The sequence below is a fragment of the Bactrocera oleae genome, chromosome 4 (genome assembly GCF_042242935.1).
Source record: "Bactrocera oleae isolate idBacOlea1 chromosome 4, idBacOlea1, whole genome shotgun sequence".
NCBI lineage: Eukaryota > Metazoa > Arthropoda > Insecta > Diptera > Tephritidae > Bactrocera > Bactrocera oleae.
In genome coordinates, this window is record NC_091538.1 from 91,553 (window position 1) to 114,655 (window position 23,103).

Here is a 23,103-nt window from a genome sequence, read left to right on the forward strand (position 1 = left end):
CCTGCACACAGGTGTTTTTCCACCCTTCTGCGACCTCTAGCGGCCGGAGTATATAAGCTAGGTGGGTCAAACAAATTGCATCGTTTAGAGGACACTCAGGGCTTCCATTTGCATCATCAATCACCCGCCTACCACCAATAGGGGCGTGGCAATTCACCAAAAAACACTTTGGAATTTAACGTGTCACCCTTTTGCGGCCATTAGCGCCTAAACAGGGTGATCTAAGATGGCGCAAACTATTTGATTCATGTAGCCGCACAGGTGCACGTTAATTAGAGACATCAATCTCAGATATAGGTTGAACAGGTGAGTGGCAATCAACAAAAAAGTGAAAATTTCAAAATTTCTACTTTTTACCTTTTTTGTGTTTCCTGTTAAGGGGGTATATGAGCGGGGGGGATGAAACCAAGTGGATCACCTAGAGGACACTCGGGGCTTCCATTATCACCATCAACCACCCGCCAACCACCACCAGGAGCGTGGGAATCCTATAGAATGCACCATGAGTCATTTTGCCCTGCACACAGGTGTTTTTCCACCCTTCTGCGACCTCTAGCGGCCGGAGTATATAAGCTAGGTGGGTCAAACAAATTGCATCGTTTAGAGGACACTCAGGGCTTCCATTTGCATCATCAATCACCCGCCTACCACCAATAGGGGCGTGGCAATTCACCAAAAAACACTTTGGAATTTAACGTGTCACCCTTTTGCGGCCATTAGCGCCTAAACAGGGTGATCTAAGATGGCGCAAACTATTTGATTCATGTAGCCGCACAGGTGCACGTTAATTAGAGACATCAATCTCAGATATAGGTTGAACAGGTGAGTGGCAATCAACAAAAAAGTGAAAATTTCAAAATTTCTACTTTTTACCTTTTTTGTGTTTCCTGTTAAGGGGGTATATGAGCGGGGGGGATGAAACCAAGTGGATCACCTAGAGGACACTCGGGGCTTCCATTATCACCATCAACCACCCGCCAACCACCACCAGGAGCGTGGGAATCCTATAGAATGCACCATGAGTCATTTTGCCCTGCACACAGGTGTTTTTCCACCCTTCTGCGACCTCTAGCGGCCGGAGTATATAAGCTAGGTGGGTCAAACAAATTGCATCGTTTAGAGGACACTCAGGGCTTCCATTTGCATCATCAATCACCCGCCTACCACCAATAGGGGCGTGGCAATTCACCAAAAAACACTTTGGAATTTAACGTGTCACCCTTTTGCGGCCATTAGCGCCTAAACAGGGTGATCTAAGATGGCGCAAACTATTTGATTCATGTAGCCGCACAGGTGCACGTTAATTAGAGACATCAATCTCAGATATAGGTTGAACAGGTGAGTGGCAATCAACAAAAAAGTGAAAATTTCAAAATTTCTACTTTTTACCTTTTTTGTGTTTCCTGTTAAGGGGGTATATGAGCGGGGGGGATGAAACCAAGTGGATCACCTAGAGGACACTCGGGGCTTCCATTATCACCATCAACCACCCGCCTACCACCACCAGGAGCGTGAGAATCCTATAGAATGCACCATGAGTCATTTTGCCCTGCACACAGGTGTTTTTCCACCCTTCTGCGACCTCTAGCGGCCGGAGTATATAAGCTAGGTGGGTCAAACAAATTGCATCGTTTAGAGGACACTCAGGGCTTCCATTTGCATCATCAATCACCCGCCTACCACCAATAGGGGCGTGGCAATTCACCAAAAAACACTTTGGAATTTAACGTGTCACCCTTTTGCGGCCATTAGCGCCTAAACAGGGTGATCTAAGATGGCGCAAACTATTTGATTCATGTAGCCGCACAGGTGCACGTTAATTAGAGACATCAATCTCAGATATAGGTTGAACAGGTGAGTGGCAATCAACAAAAAAGTGAAAATTTCAAAATTTCTACTTTTTACCTTTTTTGTGTTTCCTGTTAAGGGGGTATATGAGCGGGGGGGATGAAACCAAGTGGATCACCTAGAGGACACTCGGGGCTTCCATTATCACCATCAACCACCCGCCAACCACCACCAGGAGCGTGGGAATCCTATAGAATGCACCATGAGTCATTTTGCCCTGCACACAGGTGTTTTTCCACCCTTCTGCGACCTCTAGCGGCCGGAGTATATAAGCTAGGTGGGTCAAACAAATTGCATCGTTTAGAGGACACTCAGGGCTTCCATTTGCATCATCAATCACCCGCCTACCACCAATAGGGGCGTGGCAATTCACCAAAAAACACTTTGGAATTTAACGTGTCACCCTTTTGCGGCCATTAGCGCCTAAACAGGGTGATCTAAGATGGCGCAAACTATTTGATTCATGTAGCCGCACAGGTGCACGTTAATTAGAGACATCAATCTCAGATATAGGTTGAACAGGTGAGTGGCAATCAACAAAAAAGTGAAAATTTCAAAATTTCTACTTTTTACCTTTTTTGTGTTTCCTGTTAAGGGGGTATATGAGCGGGGGGGATGAAACCAAGTGGATCACCTAGAGGACACTCGGGGCTTCCATTATCACCATCAACCACCCGCCAACCACCACCAGGAGCGTGGGAATCCTATAGAATGCACCATGAGTCATTTTGCCCTGCACACAGGTGTTTTTCCACCCTTCTGCGACCTCTAGCGGCCGGAGTATATAAGCTAGGTGGGTCAAACAAATTGCATCGTTTAGAGGACACTCAGGGCTTCCATTTGCATCATCAATCACCCGCCTACCACCAATAGGGGCGTGGCAATTCACCAAAAAACACTTTGGAATTTAACGTGTCACCCTTTTGCGGCCATTAGCGCCTAAACAGGGTGATCTAAGATGGCGCAAACTATTTGATTCATGTAGCCGCACAGGTGCACGTTAATTAGAGACATCAATCTCAGATATAGGTTGAACAGGTGAGTGGCAATCAACAAAAAAGTGAAAATTTCAAAATTTCTACTTTTTACCTTTTTTGTGTTTCCTGTTAAGGGGGTATATGAGCGGGGGGGATGAAACCAAGTGGATCACCTAGAGGACACTCGGGGCTTCCATTATCACCATCAACCACCCGCCTACCACCACCAGGAGCGTGAGAATCCTATAGAATGCACCATGAGTCATTTTGCCCTGCACACAGGTGTTTTTCCACCCTTCTGCGACCTCTAGCGGCCGGAGTATATAAGCTAGGTGGGTCAAACAAATTGCATCGTTTAGAGGACACTCAGGGACTAAGATATTTATATATATATACTACAGAATTATTTCCCCTTACCCACCCTCCTACTTTGTCTATGTTGTTTATCTCACTCTTTTATTACCTTATTTTTTGCTTTGGTCATTGTTTTTATGACAATACGTATGCGTTGAACTGCTTATTCTACCTAACGTACAGACCTAATAAAACCTTAACAGCACCTAATTGTTTGTCTATTAGTCAATGGGAATAAATACAGTTTCAACGCGATAATGATGCATTGGGTGCACAGCTTTTATGCGTACAATCATAGAATGCGGTTGAGAATTGTAGCCAACTCGACGAATGTAAATGGAACTCACCTCGCGGCGTATTAACGTGTGTTTGATTTTAACCAGAGAACATAAATGAACTATTTTACGCTTCTGGGTGAAAGAGAAGGTGCAAACAGAGAACGTAAAATTCGTTTACGTTCTTTGGTTCAATTGCGGACCAGCGTACACATAAATATACGATCTCTGACACATTTTTATTAGTGATACCAGATTTGTGAATGAATAATTTTTATTTTCTCTTTATAGATCTCTGGTTTTTAGTATATTTTTCAGAAGTACCAGATTTGTGTAATAATACTTTGTACTTTCAATGTTTTTAGTATATTTTTCAGAAGTACAAAATTTTAATATTTTTATATACAAACAAATGTTCTCTGCAATAAGTAAAAACTTAATGGTGTACGAGCAAATCAAATATTTGCACTCACCAACTGCAAATATAGATAATTTGCGTTTGCTGGTATATTGGTGTGTATGGAAATACACGTGAATGCAAACATTGTGAATATTAAATACCTCCGTAAAGGGGGAGGAGAGAAAGAATCAGCTGATGGATGTAAACAAAGCTACAGCTGAGAGGGGTCCATGGAGAAACGTCAAGTCCGCCTAGGGGTTGAGTTTCTATTGATAGCCAAGATGGCCGACTTTTAACCGGAAAATGGTTGCATTTTGCTATTTTCTCTTAATTTATGAAAAAGTTGTCCAAAAAGTATTGATTATATGTAAAACTTTAATATGTTTTCAAAATAGAATAAGTTTATTTTAATATATGTTCTTAAAAAAGCGACTATTATTGGCAAATTTCAGAATAATTACGATATATATTTATGCCTTTTTTTACTGTGGTAACTTAATAAATATTCACCACAGAAAAGTGTAAGGTGCAATTAGCAACCATGTCAAATAACGGCATGCGGAAAATGCTTATTCAACGAAACTGAGGGCAATGTTTAAAAATTTGCAATACAATCTTCGTAAAATAATGAATATTTCATATTGCTCCTGATAAAACTGCTCAAACAAGAATTTTTATCAATGAGCAGGTGTGTATTAATGCGTTTGACTAGAAGTTGTTAATAAATTCAAATGCCAGTATTGCTTTTGAGCATTGTATAACAGTGTTGCGCAAGCTAATTTTATAATACTTTTTAAAAAAGAAATATATCTACCGTATTTTATTTACCCTTATAAAATGTTTTATACTATAAAGATATTGCAACTTCAACAAATTATTTATTTTAGGAGTCTCTATATTTAAAAACTAAATTTAGAACTATAGAACAATATGGTAATTGATTTATGTAAAGAGTTATATGTAAAATGTTGTACATATTATAATGGCTACAGGCTGAAATACAGAGACAACTACCTGATATGCCTACCGTATTTTACACTATTAAGATATTGCAACTTTAAAAAATAATTTATTTTAGAGTCTATATATTTAAAAACTAAACTAAGAACTATATGATAATATGGTAATTTTGTATGTCAAAAGTTGTAATAAAATATTGTACATATATCCACCATTATTTGCTGATATATAAAACGTAAAAAAAATTTGTGATTAAATAAATCTATACTTAAATTAAAGCACTAGTAAAATTTCTTGATATAATTACAATGATAAATTTTGCTTTATTTTTTAAATGAATTATTATCACTTGTATGGCAATGATAAGTTTTGCTTTTTTGATTATATAAATTATTATTACTTATAGTATCAAATTTTGTTACAATAGTTATTTCTTCCCGTCCACTCATAGTTAAATTGAATTTTCAGTTTGCCCATTAATAAGTTATTTAAATGCTTAAAAATATGCCGCATATTTACCTTTATCAACATGGTATGATATTATATATTGTTAGCATTAAACATTAATCAATAACCATTTTTAATATTTAAAATATTTATAAATAATTATTTTGGCGTTTTCTGCTATGCGCAACCCGTTTTAGCCCCTCGCCACCCTAACTCACCATAGCCACCATGTTGGTTTTATTGTGAACGTACACCTCAGAGGTGGCGAAACTATTGTGAATGAGACTTTCGCTACTCCCTTATACCATAGGGAAAGCACCCGCGTCTTTCGTCTTTATTTTCGTTTCTCCAATGAATGGAATGAAATTCAGTATAAGTTTTTAATTACGCTTCAAAAAGAAAAAGTATTGCATTTTTTGTGTTCTATGTATTAATATAGTAATATTTAGTAAATATATAGCATATAGTGAACATTTTGCGAGTGTACTTACATATAAATGTGAGGTTTGTGTAACAAAATTGTTTAATTTAGTAAACCTTTATAAAAAGATGGGTTAAATAAATTTTTGTAAAATAACTCATTTCAAAACGTTTAGGGGTGAATGTAGAAGTCAATGTCGGTATCGTCGAGTGATGCCCTAGCAACCTGGTTTTGGGTTGATTCGTTTAAAAAAGAAAAAATTTCATTATTCGTCATAAAAGCTCACATTTTGCTCAAATTGCGCATTAAGTAAATTAATTTAATAGATACACTCATATGGATGCATTTATTCCATTTTATACTGAACAAAATATACGTACAACAGAAAGCAAAAAATTTTCATGGCGAGCGCTGAGAACCTAAAAATATAAAACAATTGTTTGAAAATAAGTACAAAGAGCAATAGACTGGCAATATTAATTAATAAAGTTGTATGTGTCTTCTTGTTTGCATATGATAAATGTTTTTATATACCAAAGATTTCATAAACGAAGTACCAACGTGCATATGTACATGCACATGTGATTATGTTAGTAAACAATTATCAGCTGGGCGTATGCATTTATATATTAATTTATTTATATTCTTTCGTAAAGATCAGCTGTTCGCCCTTGTGTAGTATATTATATCCCGTTGATGTAACACTTGCCCAGTTCTCTTTATTTACCATCAATTTTTGGTACCTGTGTTCTATTCTACATAATATGTATTCAATCTTTGTGAATGTTCTGCATAGATACATACACCTTTCTATGCAAGAATTTTGTGTGTATCTGTAAAAAATATGTATATATAAATATATTCGTGCATTTTATTTGGTGGTAGTTGTTTTTGATTTGTGAGATAGGATTCTATTATATTTTCGACTTGAACCAAATTGACTCCTTGTTCTGACCGTTAAATTTAGTAAACAGTTTTGTGTCGAATTAGTAAGTGACTGACCGATTATTAACAAGCAGTGAAATACAGTGAAATTGAATTTGAAATACGTAAATCAATCTGCTTAAAATTGTTTAAAGTAATCATTGGTAAATAGGTTGAAACTCTTTTAAAATTTATTATTTACATACAAATAAATCCACATATATGTGTATATATTAATATACATGTCTATTTAGGCCGAATATAATTTATGTATATAATGTGGAATAAATATATTCACAGATATATACCTATGTATGTATTATATGAGGTTATTAATAATTTCTTGTTTAAACGTTTTCTTTGTCCCAAACAGCTATATAAGTTGTGTTATATAATTTTATAAAAATGTTGCTATCACCTATTGTTTCTTTTTAAATTTTGCTCATTGAATTTAAGCAATTTATTCAGTGTTGGTTGTAAAAATTTGGTTTATCTGAAAAATTTTAGAAGTTATAAAAATCATCCAATTTTACAAAACTATAGTAGTTTTTTGGATTTTGTCACACTGCTGAACTGAATTTTATATACTAAGTGCTACCTAAAGTACATACATATGAATTTATATGCAAATCTATTCAGTAGTATGTAGTTTATATACTTGTCCAAGTAATACATACATACATATACATATGTCTCGATACTTTGTATACAACACATAAGCTCCGTGTAAATTAACAAATTTCTGAGTTATTTCAAGGTTAAAATGCACATATATATTGCTTGTTGTGTCCTGATTGATTTAAAATATATTGACTACACTGAAAATTTTGTATTGGTATTTATTATTGATTTACGTTATTAAGAATATTTTTGTCTTAATGCTGTAGTACGCTCGTTTTTTACAAATTTTGTATTTAGAGAGTGAAGCTCTTAATAAGTACATCCAGTGAAAAACTTAACAAGTGAAAGACGTAAACAGAATTCGAATGTTACAATACGTTATATAAAGTAGACTTTTTTTCTTATTACAGAGTAAATGCTAATATATAGTGTTTGATACGCCTCATTCGCTCAATAAATAAGACTGAACAGGACAGAAGCAATATTCTCGGCTTTAAGAAAAGGATTTTGAATTGCCCATATTAACCTAAACATTGCTATTGAAGCAGATATTGTGTTAAAATTGCCTTACAGGAACTATTAATTCGAATCGTTGGGCATTACGCTTTTGGTGTCTTAATTGATAAGTATAGTGTTGTATAATGTTTAGCAGTATTGCGTCGTTTATCTTTGGGTCAAGTACTACAGAAAGCACGAACTGTAAACCTATTGAACATTCTGAATTACATAAGTCCAAAAAATGTAATCTTACTAACGATAAACAACGGAAAAATAGCTTGGAAAAGGATTCTAAAACTATTGAAACTAACGGCGAATATCAACGAGGAATACGTAATAATAATAAGCACAACAATCGAAAGAATAAAGGAAAGAAACCCGTTCCAAGTAAAATAAAAGCAGTTAATTCGAGACCAGCACCAATTTTAGATGTCATAACCTCAGAATTATCTGATGTCGATTTTGACTTAGATGATGATTGGTTTCTCGTTAAAAAGGACGGTACGTTATTATAAATCTATAGTTGGAAACATTTAAGTTTTACATAACACAAAAAAATTAGATAGATACAACCATTAATGAAATGAAAACGTACAGTTTTTAATTGTACTATTTTTGCCTGTGTGAACTTATCCAATTAATTTTACAAAGGGAAATTTTTATATTTGAGTACAAAGAATAAAATATGTTACTCTGATAAATAAAATAGTTCATATATAGAACATTTTTGTACTCAATGTTTAATAATAAATTATTATTTAATTTTTTCAAGACGAGGATGTTTCGAATTGCTTTTTTCGAAAGGGCTCTAACGAAAGTTTGAGTTTAGCTGAACATAACAATAGAACATCAACACCGATTTCAGATATTTTAGATTTTTCAACAGTGCAGCCACATAATATTTGTAACAACTCTGATCAGAAGCAGCAAAACAATTGTGAAAAGCACATGCTTACCCCAAAATCAGGATGTTTCCGAGCTAATAGTGGACCTAGTACAGAAAACTTATCATCATTAAGCAACTTGGGTAATAAACCTAGCGAATCCGGCGTTGATCTCGCCAACACCCCGAGATTGTTAGCTAATAACAGTGGCGCTCAACTGCTGCACGCTGCTAACCATAAAGATTTAGAACCCAATCTTAGCAGTGGCAGTATTGACAGTAACGGTTCTGGTGCTAAACTATTTACAATGGTTGATTCGTGGTATATGACACCTCCGCCATGCTTTGTCTCAACTGGCCCTATTTACATGGAAATGTCACCATTTGAAAATTTACTTATTGAGCATCCGAGGTAAACTTTTAGTATAAGTGTTATATGTAAGTTATACTGTATACTTTTAACTTTAATGCGTAAATATCATTTTATCTCCATGCAGTATGTCAATATACCATAGTATTAAGACTGTTCAAAAAACATCTGAAAGCTTTGTAAAATTTGATCTCGAAGCAAGCAAATCTAGTCAGTGTCAGGGTCAGACAGATTTCAACAATTCTCAAACCCGCAAACAAAAGCGACAAGAAAAAGAAAACTTCAATCCTCAAAAGTCACAGGAAATAGTTTTTGTCCAACCATCACCAACTTTATCAGAGCAAGTGAGTTCGAACTACGGCGTATTAAAATATATTACAATTAATACTAAAACAATTATTCATTATTTCTTTCTACCTAGAAAACTGAACCAAATATCAGAAAAAGTGCTAAAACTCCGCGTATAGACCGCTGTAATGGCGCTAATCTAAAAATGGAGCTATTTGCTATGAATAGCCAAAAGGTGTGTATGTATTATTATATATTATTTTTATTTACGTGTTCAGTAGTTCAATCACCGTTTATATGAATTCAAAGAGGAGTATGTAGTTGTATTGAGAAGTTGCATTATTGACCCGAATATAATAGTCAATGAAGAGAGCAAACATTAACAAGATTTCGGCTCATGGTACGATTTACTAAATTCCATACAAACAATCCCATAACAAATAGAGAAGTCAAAAAAGTAGAGTTCTAATATACCTATATTAATACAAATTAAAATATTTCAATGCGTTCATATTATATTTATTTATTCTTTAGAGTTTAGCAATTTATGACCGTCGAAACCTTCGTCGTAATGCCATTCTGCGTGCAAATCAGGTGCGTGAGATGCAAAGCAGGAACAATCGTCAGCGTCGCACTGACATGCAACACCCCCGAGTCATAAGTGGAGCTAATAACAACCGTAAATGTTGTTAAGTACAGGAATAAATATCAGTTAAACTGCGCAACAAAAACATAAAACTGGTATCAATAGAAAATAAAGATTAAAAGTAAACAATTCATTCAAAACTACAAATCAATTGAAACAAAAATAATAATAAAAATTATTAGGGTAATACAAAAAAAAAAAATTGGATAAAAATATAAATCATTTATTTATTCTTTAAGTAAACAATTGTATTATTATTTTTGAATAACAAATAAATATTTTATGGCCAATGCTCAGAAAAAACATTCAAGCCACTATTAAATATTATGTAATTATGTAAATATGTATGTATATTTATGAAGCGTCTGAGCATAGTACAGACATTCTTAACGTAGTTAATGCAATGTTATTGCAATTAAGTTTATGAAGGATTATTTAAAACACCATCATCGCTAAATAAAGAACCAATTTATTCTGAGGGTATGTGTTTCGATCATATTTTTGCTTATATTTAAAGACGAACTATAAAATTACTATATTACAAAATAAATTCAAATAAATAAGGGTAATGTATATTAAGTATATGGAATATAAGGAATTTATAAATTCGAAATCGTGAAAATTTAAATATATTCAAGATATCTTAATAGGTTTAGAAAAATCACACATTCTACTCCTGAAATGGACCAGGATACTTTATTGGGCATACTCATACATCACACGAACATGTTTTCCTCTCACCCACCCTACTTAGAAATCTCAGAAGCTTTAAAGGTGTTTTATCCCTTTTGTCAGTGTGACATTTGACTAAAAGGTGTGTAATATTAAAAGTTGTTGTAATTGGAATTGGGTGTATTAATTATGTATGTTTATAAAATGCAGATCAAGCAAGGAAACCTGACAAGAGGCTTATACAATAGTCTACGACAGTTCTCTGGTAAAAATGATATGCATCGTAAAGGTGAATAGATGTATCTTTTTGTTTGGCAATACCCACTGTGGTTTTTCGTGAAGGTTCATTGTGAATGGCTAGAGTCGACTTAACGTTTATAGTTGTCTCTTTCGCAGAATTTACAATTTTACTTATTGACAGACGGTCAGTACAGCCAAGGATGAAATGATGCGAGACTCTTTGAATCGAGAGAGAGCTGTCAAAACCCACATTTTTTATAACATTTGCCAATCATGCCACTGTCGAAAGAAAATGGATTGGGTATTATAAAAAAAACTTTTGGGTATTTTGTATTTCAGTATTATTTTTAGGTGCTCCGTCCCCGAGTAGGCCTATATAACGCATATACATCCCTATATACGTGTATTTATATTATAAAATTTTTAAAAAATCATATAACATAAAAAAAATTGCATATAAATAAAAAAAAATTATAACAAAGAAACAAAACAAGTCATAATAAAAGATCATGGTTTTATAATGAACGTTTTAAATTAAATTAACAAATAAAATTTAGTTGCACGTTATTCAAATGTATTTGTGTCGTTCCTTGAAATTTCGTTTCGCACTGCTTTTGTTAGCTATTTTTGGCTGGTTTATTTCTGGCATCCCGTTTTTTTTGACATCAGCTGTTCGAAATTCCCTGATTTTAATAATCAGGGAAAGAGAATAACAGAAAAATCAGCGAAAATGAGAGAGTCTCGCATCATGTCATCCTTGGTACAGCGAAGAATGCATTATCAATTAACAAATATAGAGTAGTAAGAAAATTAACTTATTCTGATTTACCAGAGCAATAATAAATATAAGAATCCATATTGGAAATATATAGAGGCATAAGGTGAACAAATTTTGCTTCTAGTCATGAAAACATTGGAGGATATTCAGAATGAATTTCCCCTGCACTGGCTGGTGTGGATCAACAACGTAGATGAGTTAAAACGGGTGTTGAAAACGGAAACGGTGAGGAAGTGAATGACGATAATGAAGATGATTCGAAATAAAGATTAGTGATGGTGACTATGTCAATATAAACAAACCACTAGTGGGACTTTATATTCACTAAGAATATTAATTTTCAACATATATGGTTTCAAATAGCCAAAGATTTATTGTTTCCAATCGCCATAAAAGGGGTGCTCAGCTACCCGGTGATATGTCAAATTACATCAATATGCTAATTTAATTAAAGGTAATATTCAAATTTACATTTACTTTTCTTAATGGAAGTGGACTTAATTTTTCTCAAGCATATGTATGCATTGTATTTAAACACCTCTACTACATTACCTAGCAACGTAGATTAATAGAGGCTTACAAAAAAATGCATTTGCTATATTAATAAATAACTTCACAAAGTCTAAAATCCCTTATTCTAATTTTTTCAAAGGAAAGTAAACTTGCATTGAGCTCGACTTATGTGAATTGTATATATACAATCATTGGCGGCGCTGACGAATTAAATTAGAGCTTAATATCATAGTAATAAATAATTTTTGGCATATTGTGGGTGTTTGTATAGTGCATTGGGCAGCAGTTACGTCAAATAACGAGATTAGTACGGACTATTAACGTACAAGAATATTTTAAATAATTTTTTTTAAGGTTTTCGTTCAAGGGAACTAAGTTTTCTTTATGTAGAAGAATCATATTCGATATTAACAATTCTTCAATTCAGAAGGTCTAAGACGGGTCTAAAATTCTTTAACTATAATAAACATATAATTTTGGAGGTGGTGCAATTTGAATTTAAATAATTGATATGTTTGTAATTTAATTCTATAATAAACACTCAAAGAATTTTCAACTTTTCTTCAAAAGATCGACAAAGAAAAAGTCGATAACCGTGGGCGGACACCTTTAATGTTAGCGGTTAAATTATCACATTTACAATGTGTGAAGTGCCTTTTAGCAGCAAAATGTAACGCCAGCTTTGAACATGAGGGATGGTCAGGTAATAAAATTTAAATACTTAGGATAAAATAATACATTTAAACTACTATTTGCCAGTTGTACAAGAAGCCGTGTGTTCAGGAGATGAAGCTATATTAACCGCTATCATAGAAGTCCGCGATTTGCAACGTCATGTTCAACGAGTAACGCATGTACCAAAATTGCTGCAGCACTTATTAGACGCTCCTGATTTCTATATAGAAATGAAATGGGAATTTACATCTTGGGGTAAGCTGTAATTTATCTATTTTTTTTATAGCAATCTGTAAAGTAAACCTTGCCGATAACTATTTAATCAAACGTTGCAGTACCTCTAATGTCTCGGCTTTGTCCTAGTGACACCTACAAAGTTTATAAACGTGGTGCGAATGTCCGAATCGATACCACATTGCTTGGCTTTGATAACAATACTTGGCAACGAGGGAATCGCTCATACATTTTCAAAGGAGCAAGTAAGTTAAAATTATTTGTTGTATCATAGAAGTTAAATTGAATACAGAGGGCACATTATGCCCTCGGGGTATATATAGCTATAAAAAACAAGTATTATTATAACGGTATAAAATAAATCAGGAAATTTTTGAGATCTGCTAGAGTGAGTCACAGAAAGACTAAAGGAAACAAATTGTTATAAAAATGTATATTATTTGGCTTATGTTTATATATTTCTATTAATTATTATTATTATTTTTTCACGTCTAGAAGACTCTGCAGTAATGATTGAAATCGATCACGACACTCATGAAGTCATGGAGGAACAAATGAATAGTGATATTGGAGATATTGTGGCAATTCCACCCCCAATTGGAGCTGTCCGTGCTAGGCTCAATGCGCCTGTTATTACGAATAACATTGAAATGGATAAGATAAGCTTTGAACGTAACAAATCAGGGATTTGGGGCTGGCGGAGTGAAAAGTCCGAGATAGTCAATGGATACAATTGCAAAGTGTATGGTGCGAGCAATGTTGAGTTTATAACACGCACCCGAATGGATCATTTGAATGAAGAGCAAATAAAGGTACTGCTATTTGTTTTAAATGAACACTAAAAAATTTAATAACAAAATTAATTAATTTTAACTCAGAATAAATGTGCGCGCACGCCACTGCATAGCTTTTTAGGTATTGCTGATGATGAAGTTTCTAGTACACGCTCTAATGAGGGAATAAATTCCAAAGATCGGGTAATATTTAATGTGAAAGAAAATTACGTACATAATTTTGTTTCCAGGCGACATCCAACTATACGTTTATTGTAACACCAAAATTAGAACTAATTGAATAAAAAAAAAAGTTATTTTATCAGTTGTAAGTCACATATTAAGCAACAAAGCTTGAATGACAACGCGGGGAGAGTTGTGGTTTATAAACTTTTAATTTTTTTAATTTTAATTTAAATGACCATATCTCACAAGCTACTAAAACTACTTATACTTACCTAACTTGTGAAAACATTTATTTTTTAGCATTTCATTACACCTACACTGAGTTCTTCCTTACTGGTTTTATATAATTTTTATGCGTAACGATAGTCGATTATTACTAATCATAGTTGTGTTAATCTGAATCATTGATTTGCAAACAAGAAAAAAGAAAATGAAAAAGCAAAACAATATGAAAGATTTTTTTTAAGATGATATTTTGGTAACAAACTACTTGTATGAAAATTTATTTGTTTAAAAGAACTTGTATATATGCTTTTAATTTACTTTAGACACCTTCTCCCTCCGTTGAAACCCAATGTCGAGAGGAATTTCTTGAAAATAGTACAGGAGAGGAGAACGCCAGTTGTAGTTCAGGTACTACTTCACCCAAGTTCGTTATTACTCCAGAGGAATACTTTTCTGTCGATGTCGATTTAGATGGATGCGACATTGGCCGTCCCAAGAAAGTCACAACTAAGGTACACATTAAAAATATCTTTTTTATCTAAAATTAAACATATGCCTTATACTCAAATAAATTTCATATTTAATACCAAATAAAAAAATTTTGAGTAATTGCAATAGTAGTTAGTTTACCCACAACTTTCTTAATATAAATCTGTATCTATTTTATAGGTTCAGAGATTTAAGGCTAACTTATGGCTCTCCGAAGAGTATCCGATGCGGTTGCAAGAACAAGTTCTTCCTATTTTGGATTTGATGTCAACAATGGCAAGTCCGCATGTTTCCAAATTGAAAGACTTTATCACTATGCAACTGCCATCGGGTTTCCCGGTAAAAGTTGAAATACCTCTATTCCATCTCTTAAATGCATGCATTACATTTGGCAATGTATTTGGTATGACAAGCGCTGTAGAAAATGTAACTACTATTAATGAAGACGATCGCATAACCTGTATTGTGGATGATCGCTGCTTTGATATACCAACCCATTATTCCAATAGAGGTATAATTGTTAAATATGTGAAGGAAATGTTGTAATTCACCTACTTTTCAGATGTGGACTTAAGACGGCAATTGCCGTTGGAGGAAGATGATATGTTACAATACGCCATTGAACAAAGCATGGTACAGACCACGAACAGAGCTGCTTCTATACCAAATATTACAGATGATACGGATAAAGTGGATATATGGGAAGCATTACGTGGGCAAGGAACCGATGGAGTTCCGGATGAAGACGAACAGTTACAGAGGTATAATATACAAATGAATCAAAATATTGTTTATTTTTTATTTCTTATTTATATTTCTTTCTAAATTATGTGGCTAATTTCGCATTGCATATTGCTAATTTTTGTCTACACGTAGATTACATATACCCTCTAAATCATGTAATAATATTCGTACATCCCCAAACCGTTTCACAGCTAACGTTCCAGAATTCACAAAAACAAACAGGAATTACTTACAAATTCATACAAACACACTATTAAATAGTGAAAGATTGCGTGATTCTATATCGCCAACAGCTACACCTCACCGTGGGCGTACCACTCCAACACCGACAAATCAATTTAAAACAGATATTGCTTACATGAAAAAAATATTTAAATAGTTGGCTTATTAAATGTCATCACCATAACTTAAATTTTGTGGTGAAGTTTATAAAAGTTTTTAGCTAATTTAAATACGAACTCACTCACAAAGAGGTTTACAACTATTCTCATTGAATCCATACATAATATATGTAATTAGTAAATGTCTTGAGTAAATGCTATTTGCTTCGTATATCCCATTCGCTTTTCCTTCTAAAAATAGAGTTCTACAGGAGTCATTATGCGGTGCAACACATACCACTGGGTCCCCAGTGATAGACGATGATGATGGCGGATTTCGATACGTGGATCCTGATCTAGCAATGGCTTTGCGTCTTAGCCGTAATGATCAGGAAGAATATGAATTGGCGATGCAGCGAGAACAAGAAATGCTTGAGCGGGCCTTAAAGTTGAGTCTGCAGGAAAACTAATTTTCCTTTTTCGTGCAAAATAAAAATACGTATATTTAAAACGCTGATACCATTCAGCCGAAATGTTTTAAGATGGATTCACTTGTGGATGGAATAACAAATATAAATTTAATAAACCGAATTCTCGTTAGTAAAAATAATTATTGTAAAAACAAGGCATTATGTAAGATTACAAGATTTCGATTTCAGTGTATTTCCTGCGATTGTACGGGGCTACAAAATCGGTATCATTATTAGTTATATTCGACGGAGATGTGATAACAAAAATTTTGTTGAATCCAAGTGTTGGTAAATTATTATAAAAAATTTGTATAAAACATATTAAAATTTGGAACAAGACGAATGTATAAATAATGTCCCTATGGGTTAATTCGCCTTAATTTGAAGTCAAAACAGGTCTGTTACAATCCCAAAGCATTTAAAATGATAATTACTGAATTTAGCTGCAAGTGTAAATTATACGCAAGTGTCAAAATTATATAGTAATCATCCTTAAATTCCAAATCCTTTCTCTAAAATAATAGGCAATTTTTTTTGCAATTGCCATACTATCGGATTAAAAATTCAATGGGAAAAACTTTAATGGTTTTAGATTTTGTTTGGACCGAGATTTGAACCTACGTCCCGTCGAGTCACTCACTGCTTCTTGATGGTATTAGTAGGAATGATGCCATGTTGACAGCTCTTGTCCTGAATGCCAGGTATGTTTGTCCCGGCTATCGTGCGAACTGAGTAATCAAGCACTTCGGAGGGCGCCATCAGCTCCTTTCTATTAATACTTTATTATAAGAGTTATTAATGCTCCGAGTTTTAACAGAAACACCATTTGTGAATTTTTAAAATATTTATCAATTTAACTGAAAATATTTTAGGTATAAAGCTTAATGAATACAGCAGTGGAGATATACATGATGAAGATACTCCATTAAATCCACTGTTTCCATAACATAACCTAATAAGAACATTAAATGTTAATGATTTTGTTAAAAAAAATAAAATATGCAATATAAACTAATGCAAAATTGCTATATAAGGCAATACTTTGATCTAGGCTTACAATTTCATATGTATATAAATAAAATGTGTATAAAATTTAAGGCATAACTATTCACAAACTAGAGGAAAAGAAAATTGCTATTAAAAATATATAATACATACGTTGTATTGTATATAGGATAACTAATTATGGAAAAAATAAATAAATATGTCAACATACTGTACTTCAACTCTTTTTTTAAACTGAAATTATAGTAATATCTAAGATGCATTATTAGTTGAATTGTATACATACATATATACGGATCCTTTAAAACAATGGAAAACTTATAATAATTGCAATTTTTAAGAATAACAAAACTATATAAAATTGCTTGAATAATTAAATTAACATATAAATATATGTACTTTTTTGCTTCTCATTTAATTCAAAAGTAATTTTTAAAAGAATCAAAAAAGGGGAATTAGTTGAGTAATTCATAACTTTGCACAACGAAAATATTGTTTGTTTATTTTAATCGCGTTAGAATGTTACATGTATTTTAATTAGCGGTAATATAAAAACATGGTAAAATCGATAACCGTATATCTGTGTGTAGAGCAGATTTCGTAATATAGTTTGTGCATATCAAACGTTGTCAAGAAATTCATTATGTATTTTAGATATATTTGAAGCACTTTTGCTTGTCGTGCGGTATTCGTGTTTTAAAGAGTATTGAATCAGCACGGTATTGTGTATTTAATAATGGTGTATACCCGAAGACCTAGGAAAATATTATTAATATTAATAGTTGTTAAAAAAATAAAATAATAATACGTACCTGTGCAAAAAAATTTATACATTTGTGGCGTTCTTGAAAATGTGTATCGTCCTCGCTGAGCGATACTGGACAGCCTGGACATCGAAACGTCCATCTTGATGTTACTTTTACAGGCGGTTTACGGGTTATATGCGAAACTAAGAAATTCATAGCTATATCTTCACAATTCATGTATTCATCAACTTTATCGCGTATAGCCTGAGGTAAATGGTAGGTATAAAGATACATATAATATTTATGTATAAAAGCGGCTCCTGTTAACACCATGCTTAGTTCGCAACTGTAGTTGGAATTATAGTTCCAATTCCGATTTGAGTGCAAATCCCATGCAAGAAATCGACCTGGAAATCCTACAACGCGATCGCGATGCTCTCGCCAAACTCTAAAACCAAATAATATTTCATCATGACGTAAGTGAGCATCATCATCAACAGAGAGAATCGCTTCGGTTTCAATAACGTCGAAGGGTAGAAAACGGTTGTTCAAGGAATTTCTTGGGGCACGTACCACCGCAACTGGTACACCAATGTCGGGCCAGCGTAAGTCATCAAGCGGAGGTTTGGGGGAATTCCACACCACCACTACCTTGTGCAGATAGGGTAGACCGTAAAGGCGACCAAGAGAGTCCATAAGAACTTGTTCGCGTTCATATGTAAGTATAACAATAGTAAATTGTTCACGTGGATAGTTGCCTCCGAGGGCTTCACTAAACTCCTTTCCTGCACCTCCGCTGCCTTTTCCGATGGGTCGGAATCCCATGTGGGAACCAAGAAATTTAGCTTCGGCGGGCAAAACTGGATCAAAAGGCAATTGTGGATACATGTAAAAAGGATCAACCTATCGTTAAAAAATAAAATGAAACATTCAGAAAAAAGATTATTTTTATTTACATACCCATAGGTTCCATGCCTCACCAGATTGCATACGTAAAATTGTGTAATTACGTCGAAATGCAGGACTCGGATATGGTGGTTCTATAGGCCCTAATGATTCCTCCGGCTCTGTATCCAATCCCACAGGGGGATCAGATTTAAGTGGAATAAATGTACTGTTGAATACACTCTGGGCGACAATAGACAGAACTGGACGTGGTGGTATACCTAGGCGGTCTCGTAGGCTAGCTATTATTGTATCGACGGTTGCTTGCACCGAGCTTAAGTATCTCTCCCAAATCTGCCTGCCTTGGCGTCGCATTTGTACTAGATCAACATCTTGCACAGCACGTAACAAAAAATGCAGTTCGGTAATACGAGCTTTAGGGAGCAAAATGGTTAAACGTCGCCAATCTATGGTTTCAGCATAAGGTAACCGGACTTCGTCAGCACCAAGTATTACAGGAATGGCACCAGATCTAAGAGCTTCATAAAGTCGCGCTAACATCAGAGTTGAGCTGATTCGTTTTTCTAATGGCGGCAGAATTAATACGAAAGTTGATTCTTTTAAAATTGCTTTCCGGGATGAGTCAGTACCACAAAGTGCCCAATCCATATAAGCCAGTTCGTCTGATTGTTCAGTGGCTGGTATACAATGAAATTGCAATAAGAATTTGTCTTGAGTGGAACCTTTGGACATGTCAGTAAGATGATCTAAAATAAAATCATCTAATGGATGTAATTGCACCGTTTTATCACTTGGACGCAGTTCTCCTTGAAAAGATAAAAGATAAGTACGTCGTGCTGGAATCATTGGGGCACATTCCTGCCAAACATCACCACCAGGTGGTCCAAGAATAGGTGGTACTATTAGATCATAACTAGGGCGGAATTGTAGACGTTCAAATGATGATTGCACTACTATGGCACGCATAGTATTTTGATTAAGAAAAGCGTTGGTTCGCGGTGAATGTAAATCGCGTCGTGCTAGATTTAACAAAACGTGATTGCGGCCATCACCACCCCAATATGGCAATTGGAATAGTTTCTCTATATCGATGGGAATCTCTATTAAAGGAGACTTTGAATCGTTTTTGCGTTCTTCTTCTTCGACTGCATATCGATTATTTTTCATTAAATCATTTTCCAGCATAGCCTCACCTACGAGCACCAGGAATATGCAAGCCATTTTAGGATCATGCACAATATGAGCATTATAGCCAAGTGTTTGTTTAATTGTAGTTTTCAGAAATCCATCTATGTCGTAACCTGGCCGCAATATATTATTTAAGTCTGGATCATACAAATATACAGGAAATCCAGATGTTAAACTACAACGGGAATAGTCGAAACAGTTGTACATTTCACAGGACAATCCTGCGTCTGTAGTTATGGCTGGCAGTTTTCGGGGCAATATATTGGGGTATAAAGTTCTTGGTAGAGCCAAATCGGGAGTGTTGCGTTGAATTGCTTCTCGCTGAGCTACTTGCGCTTGTTCAACAGATATTTTTAATCTTTCCAGTTCGGTTTGTTCACGTAATAAATTTTGCTTTAACTCTTCAATTTTTTGGTTATATTTTCCAATATCTGATTGAAGCTTTTGTCGACGCGATTCAAGTTCCCGTAGTTCTACCGAAACTGTACTCTTTTGAGAACATATAATATATGGTAAAGAATTTACTTTATTTTACAAACTTATATTAGATATAATACGTTTGCTCACTTTTATATGCAGCATTTCTTCAATACGCATCTTTAAATCGCTAGCTCGCATCGAACTAAAATCCTCATACGCATCCAAAAGAGGTCGGCTGCGATGGATATCAGCAGACGGAACATCGTTGATAGGGTGCTAAAAATTACAATGTATATGTTTTGTTATTTGATTATATGCAATAATGATATTAATAAACTTACGTTTAGTAAACTGTAATGCGCGAAGAGAGGCCATAGTACTAATACGAACAATATAAGCAATAGCAATTTGTAGACCCGATGGAACCGAAACCATGTAAAAATCATTGCACTTACAATACTTCTGGCATCGCCTTCAATTCCACTGTTAGAACTACCTCCTGGGCAGTGACTTCTTACGCTGTGATGATTGCTTAAAAGCTGTGAATAGTTTTTGGATGACTCCAGGTCGACTTTGGACATTATTTCAATATTTTGCTTGCAATTTAGAAAGGAGACCCTGGATGCGCGGTTAAAATATGTATGGGCTGATAGAGGCCCTCCTGAGTAATAATATGTACTTCTCTTGGTTTATCTTATTTAATTGTATAATATAGTTCGTAAATAATGATCATGTTATGTTTCTTTTAAAATGAATTTGGCACTTATACCGTTCACTTTTATTCATTAATACTTAACATAATTAGGCTTACTTTATACATATTAAATCATTTTAATGCAACATTCAAATTCTTATTTAGTTCGATTTATTCACACAATAATAAAAGGGTTGCATGTTAATAAATGAAAGTGATGCCATACTAAACATATAAGCATGGAAATCTTTTGGACCAATTCATTTTTAAAATATACAAAATCCATATCCATATTATTACTATAGTTTAGGAATTACTACTTAGGACAAATTTTTTACAGGTATCCTTTCTTTAATCTTGGAATATTCTTTTATCCTCTCCAAAATCAAATTATTTGATAAAAAGAATATTCCAAGATTAAAGAAAGGATACCTGTAAATAATGTTGATGACAATGAACGAGGTACACAAGAGTTTCGGTTAGAATTGTCAATTAAGCCTTAAGAAACTCATAGAATCTTTAACAGAAATCTCTGGTAACGCTGTTGCGTTATTAACCGGTGATTTAAGATAGGTAGTTGCTATGTTATTTTACATAGATTCATTATATTTGTACGATCGAATTGATTAAAGCTTTTAACCATATCTATAGTAAAACTTTATTTAAAAATAACTACATTGATTCTTGATTTTATGGATTGATTAAAAAATTATTAATTTTTTTCTTCTTGGTATCTAAAGTGAAGATCTTTACAATCGCGCTCCGATATTTTTATCCAACCATCTTTTTTTAAGTGGTACACTCGAATAATGCCACCGGAATAAGCATCTCTGAATGTTGCATGATATATAGCACGTTGCCCTAATTCGTAGGCTTCTTGATCCTCCAAATCATATTTGTAACCTGAATCAAGTACACCATACGCATAAATTGAACCACTTCCCACGGAAAATATATTTCCTGGCGATCGAGATCCTTCCGAATCGACATAGTATAGACCAGCACCTTTATCATCATAGCCAGCTAGCATCATACCCATGCTCAAGCCCATGCCCTTATACTCATGAGCAATATTCGCCATGATTTTACTTGCAGCTGCCACAGAAATATGCTTTTTGTTCCGTAGTTCATGCAGGCGGCATTCCTTTGAAAGAACACGATCCCAGTATACACAATCAGCAGCACCGCCAGCCAATGTACCCAACAAATATTTGTTGATTTCTACAATTTTTTTCATTTCTTGGGAACCAATAAATTGACCACCAGTCGCACGAGAATCAACGGCCAATATAACGCCACCTTTGTACTTGAATCCCAAAGTTGTAGTACCGTGATCGTAATTAATTTTAGTACTGCTTTGTGCTCCAGCGGCCTGCATAGATCCTATATTCACTAGCTAGAAAGAGAAATCACATTAAATTTCTTAGTTTACTATTAAGGCTAGGGAACTCACCCCATTAGATGGCGGTGCCAACAAGCAATACGGGTTCTCAAGGTTGTATGTTTGACTTGAAAACCTCATTATATTATTTCTATCTTTAAAGAATGGTGCGTTTGCAATACCAGCTATTTCTGCCAACGCCATTTCACAAATATAGATATTACTATTTTCTTCTATAGAAAAAGTTGTGTTGCAGATGACAAGCAAAATTTTATCATCCAACAAATAATGACGTTCAAAATAAATTTATTTCCTATGGAACTGTCTAGGTCACAATAGTATTTATTCAGTGTTGTATAATATTTATATTATATCTCAGAAAAAAAAGTATGACTTAATATAAGTAAGTTAATAATGTATTGTACTTATAGGACATATGATTACTCCTTAATTATGTTTAAAGAAACTTAGAAAGAGGGACATTATGATTCAGTCCCTTGTTGCTCGGTTCTAAAATTATTGGCTCGTTTTT

The 23,103-nt window shown here is 34.2% G+C and overlaps 4 protein-coding genes and 1 long non-coding RNA gene across 15 annotated transcripts; 3 read left to right on the forward strand and 2 right to left on the reverse strand.

Moving 5' to 3' along the window:
- Window positions 1-5,521: 5,521 nt before the first annotated feature.
- TP53INP (Tumor protein p53 inducible nuclear protein) lies at window positions 5,522-10,390 on the forward strand. 8 transcript variants are annotated; one of them, XM_014234862.3, is made up of 6 exons: window positions 5,522-5,665; window positions 7,638-8,226; window positions 8,498-9,020; window positions 9,106-9,322; window positions 9,400-9,501; window positions 9,801-10,390. In XM_014234862.3, the coding sequence occupies exons 2-6, from the start codon at window positions 7,869-7,871 to the stop codon at window positions 9,957-9,959; spliced, it is 1,359 nt and encodes a 452-aa protein (XP_014090337.2). In that variant the 5' UTR covers window positions 5,522-5,665; window positions 7,638-7,868; the 3' UTR covers window positions 9,960-10,390. The 8 variants fall into 8 exon arrangements, with proteins under 8 accessions (XP_014090337.2, XP_014090336.2, XP_014090339.2 ...); XM_014234861.3 differs by having other exon boundaries at window positions 5,608-5,765; XM_014234864.3 differs by having other exon boundaries at window positions 5,628-5,760.
- A 1,189-nt stretch (window positions 10,391-11,579) lies between these two features.
- LOC106617526 (ankyrin repeat domain-containing protein 13D) lies at window positions 11,580-17,451 on the forward strand. 4 transcript variants are annotated; one of them, XM_014234772.3, is made up of 10 exons: window positions 11,580-11,827; window positions 12,686-12,818; window positions 12,875-13,045; window positions 13,126-13,269; window positions 13,520-13,836; window positions 13,903-14,001; window positions 14,532-14,720; window positions 14,878-15,208; window positions 15,260-15,458; window positions 16,024-17,451. In XM_014234772.3, exons 1-10 carry the CDS (start codon window positions 11,729-11,731, stop codon window positions 16,229-16,231), a joined length of 1,890 nt encoding a protein of 629 aa, XP_014090247.1. In that variant the 5' UTR covers window positions 11,580-11,728; the 3' UTR covers window positions 16,232-17,451. The 4 variants fall into 4 exon arrangements, with proteins under 4 accessions (XP_014090247.1, XP_036230045.1, XP_014090248.1 ...); XM_036374152.2 differs by lacking the exon at window positions 16,024-17,451 and adding an exon at window positions 15,574-15,993; XM_014234773.3 differs by lacking the exon at window positions 16,024-17,451 and adding an exon at window positions 15,633-15,765.
- Window positions 17,452-17,691: 240 nt separating this feature from the next.
- botv (exostosin like glycosyltransferase 3) lies at window positions 17,692-21,077 on the reverse strand. Its single transcript, XM_014234770.3, has 5 exons — window positions 20,838-21,077; window positions 20,644-20,772; window positions 18,943-20,565; window positions 18,049-18,885; window positions 17,692-17,991 (listed from the first exon to the last, which is right to left on the reverse strand). Exons 1-5 carry the CDS (start codon window positions 21,075-21,077, stop codon window positions 17,887-17,889), a joined length of 2,934 nt encoding a protein of 977 aa, XP_014090245.1. The 3' UTR covers window positions 17,692-17,886.
- LOC138857024 (uncharacterized) lies at window positions 20,697-21,251 on the forward strand. The gene is made up of 2 exons (XR_011396019.1): window positions 20,697-20,786; window positions 20,844-21,251. It is a non-coding gene; the product is annotated as an uncharacterized lncRNA (long non-coding RNA).
- Window positions 21,252-21,823: 572 nt separating this feature from the next.
- On the reverse strand, window positions 21,824-22,880 carry LOC106617528 (proteasome subunit beta type-5). Its single transcript, XM_014234774.3, has 2 exons — window positions 22,644-22,880; window positions 21,824-22,586 (listed from the first exon to the last, which is right to left on the reverse strand). The coding sequence occupies exons 1-2, from the start codon at window positions 22,773-22,775 to the stop codon at window positions 21,903-21,905; spliced, it is 816 nt and encodes a 271-aa protein (XP_014090249.1). The 5' UTR covers window positions 22,776-22,880; the 3' UTR covers window positions 21,824-21,902.
- Between the last annotated feature and the right edge of the window lie 223 nt (window positions 22,881-23,103).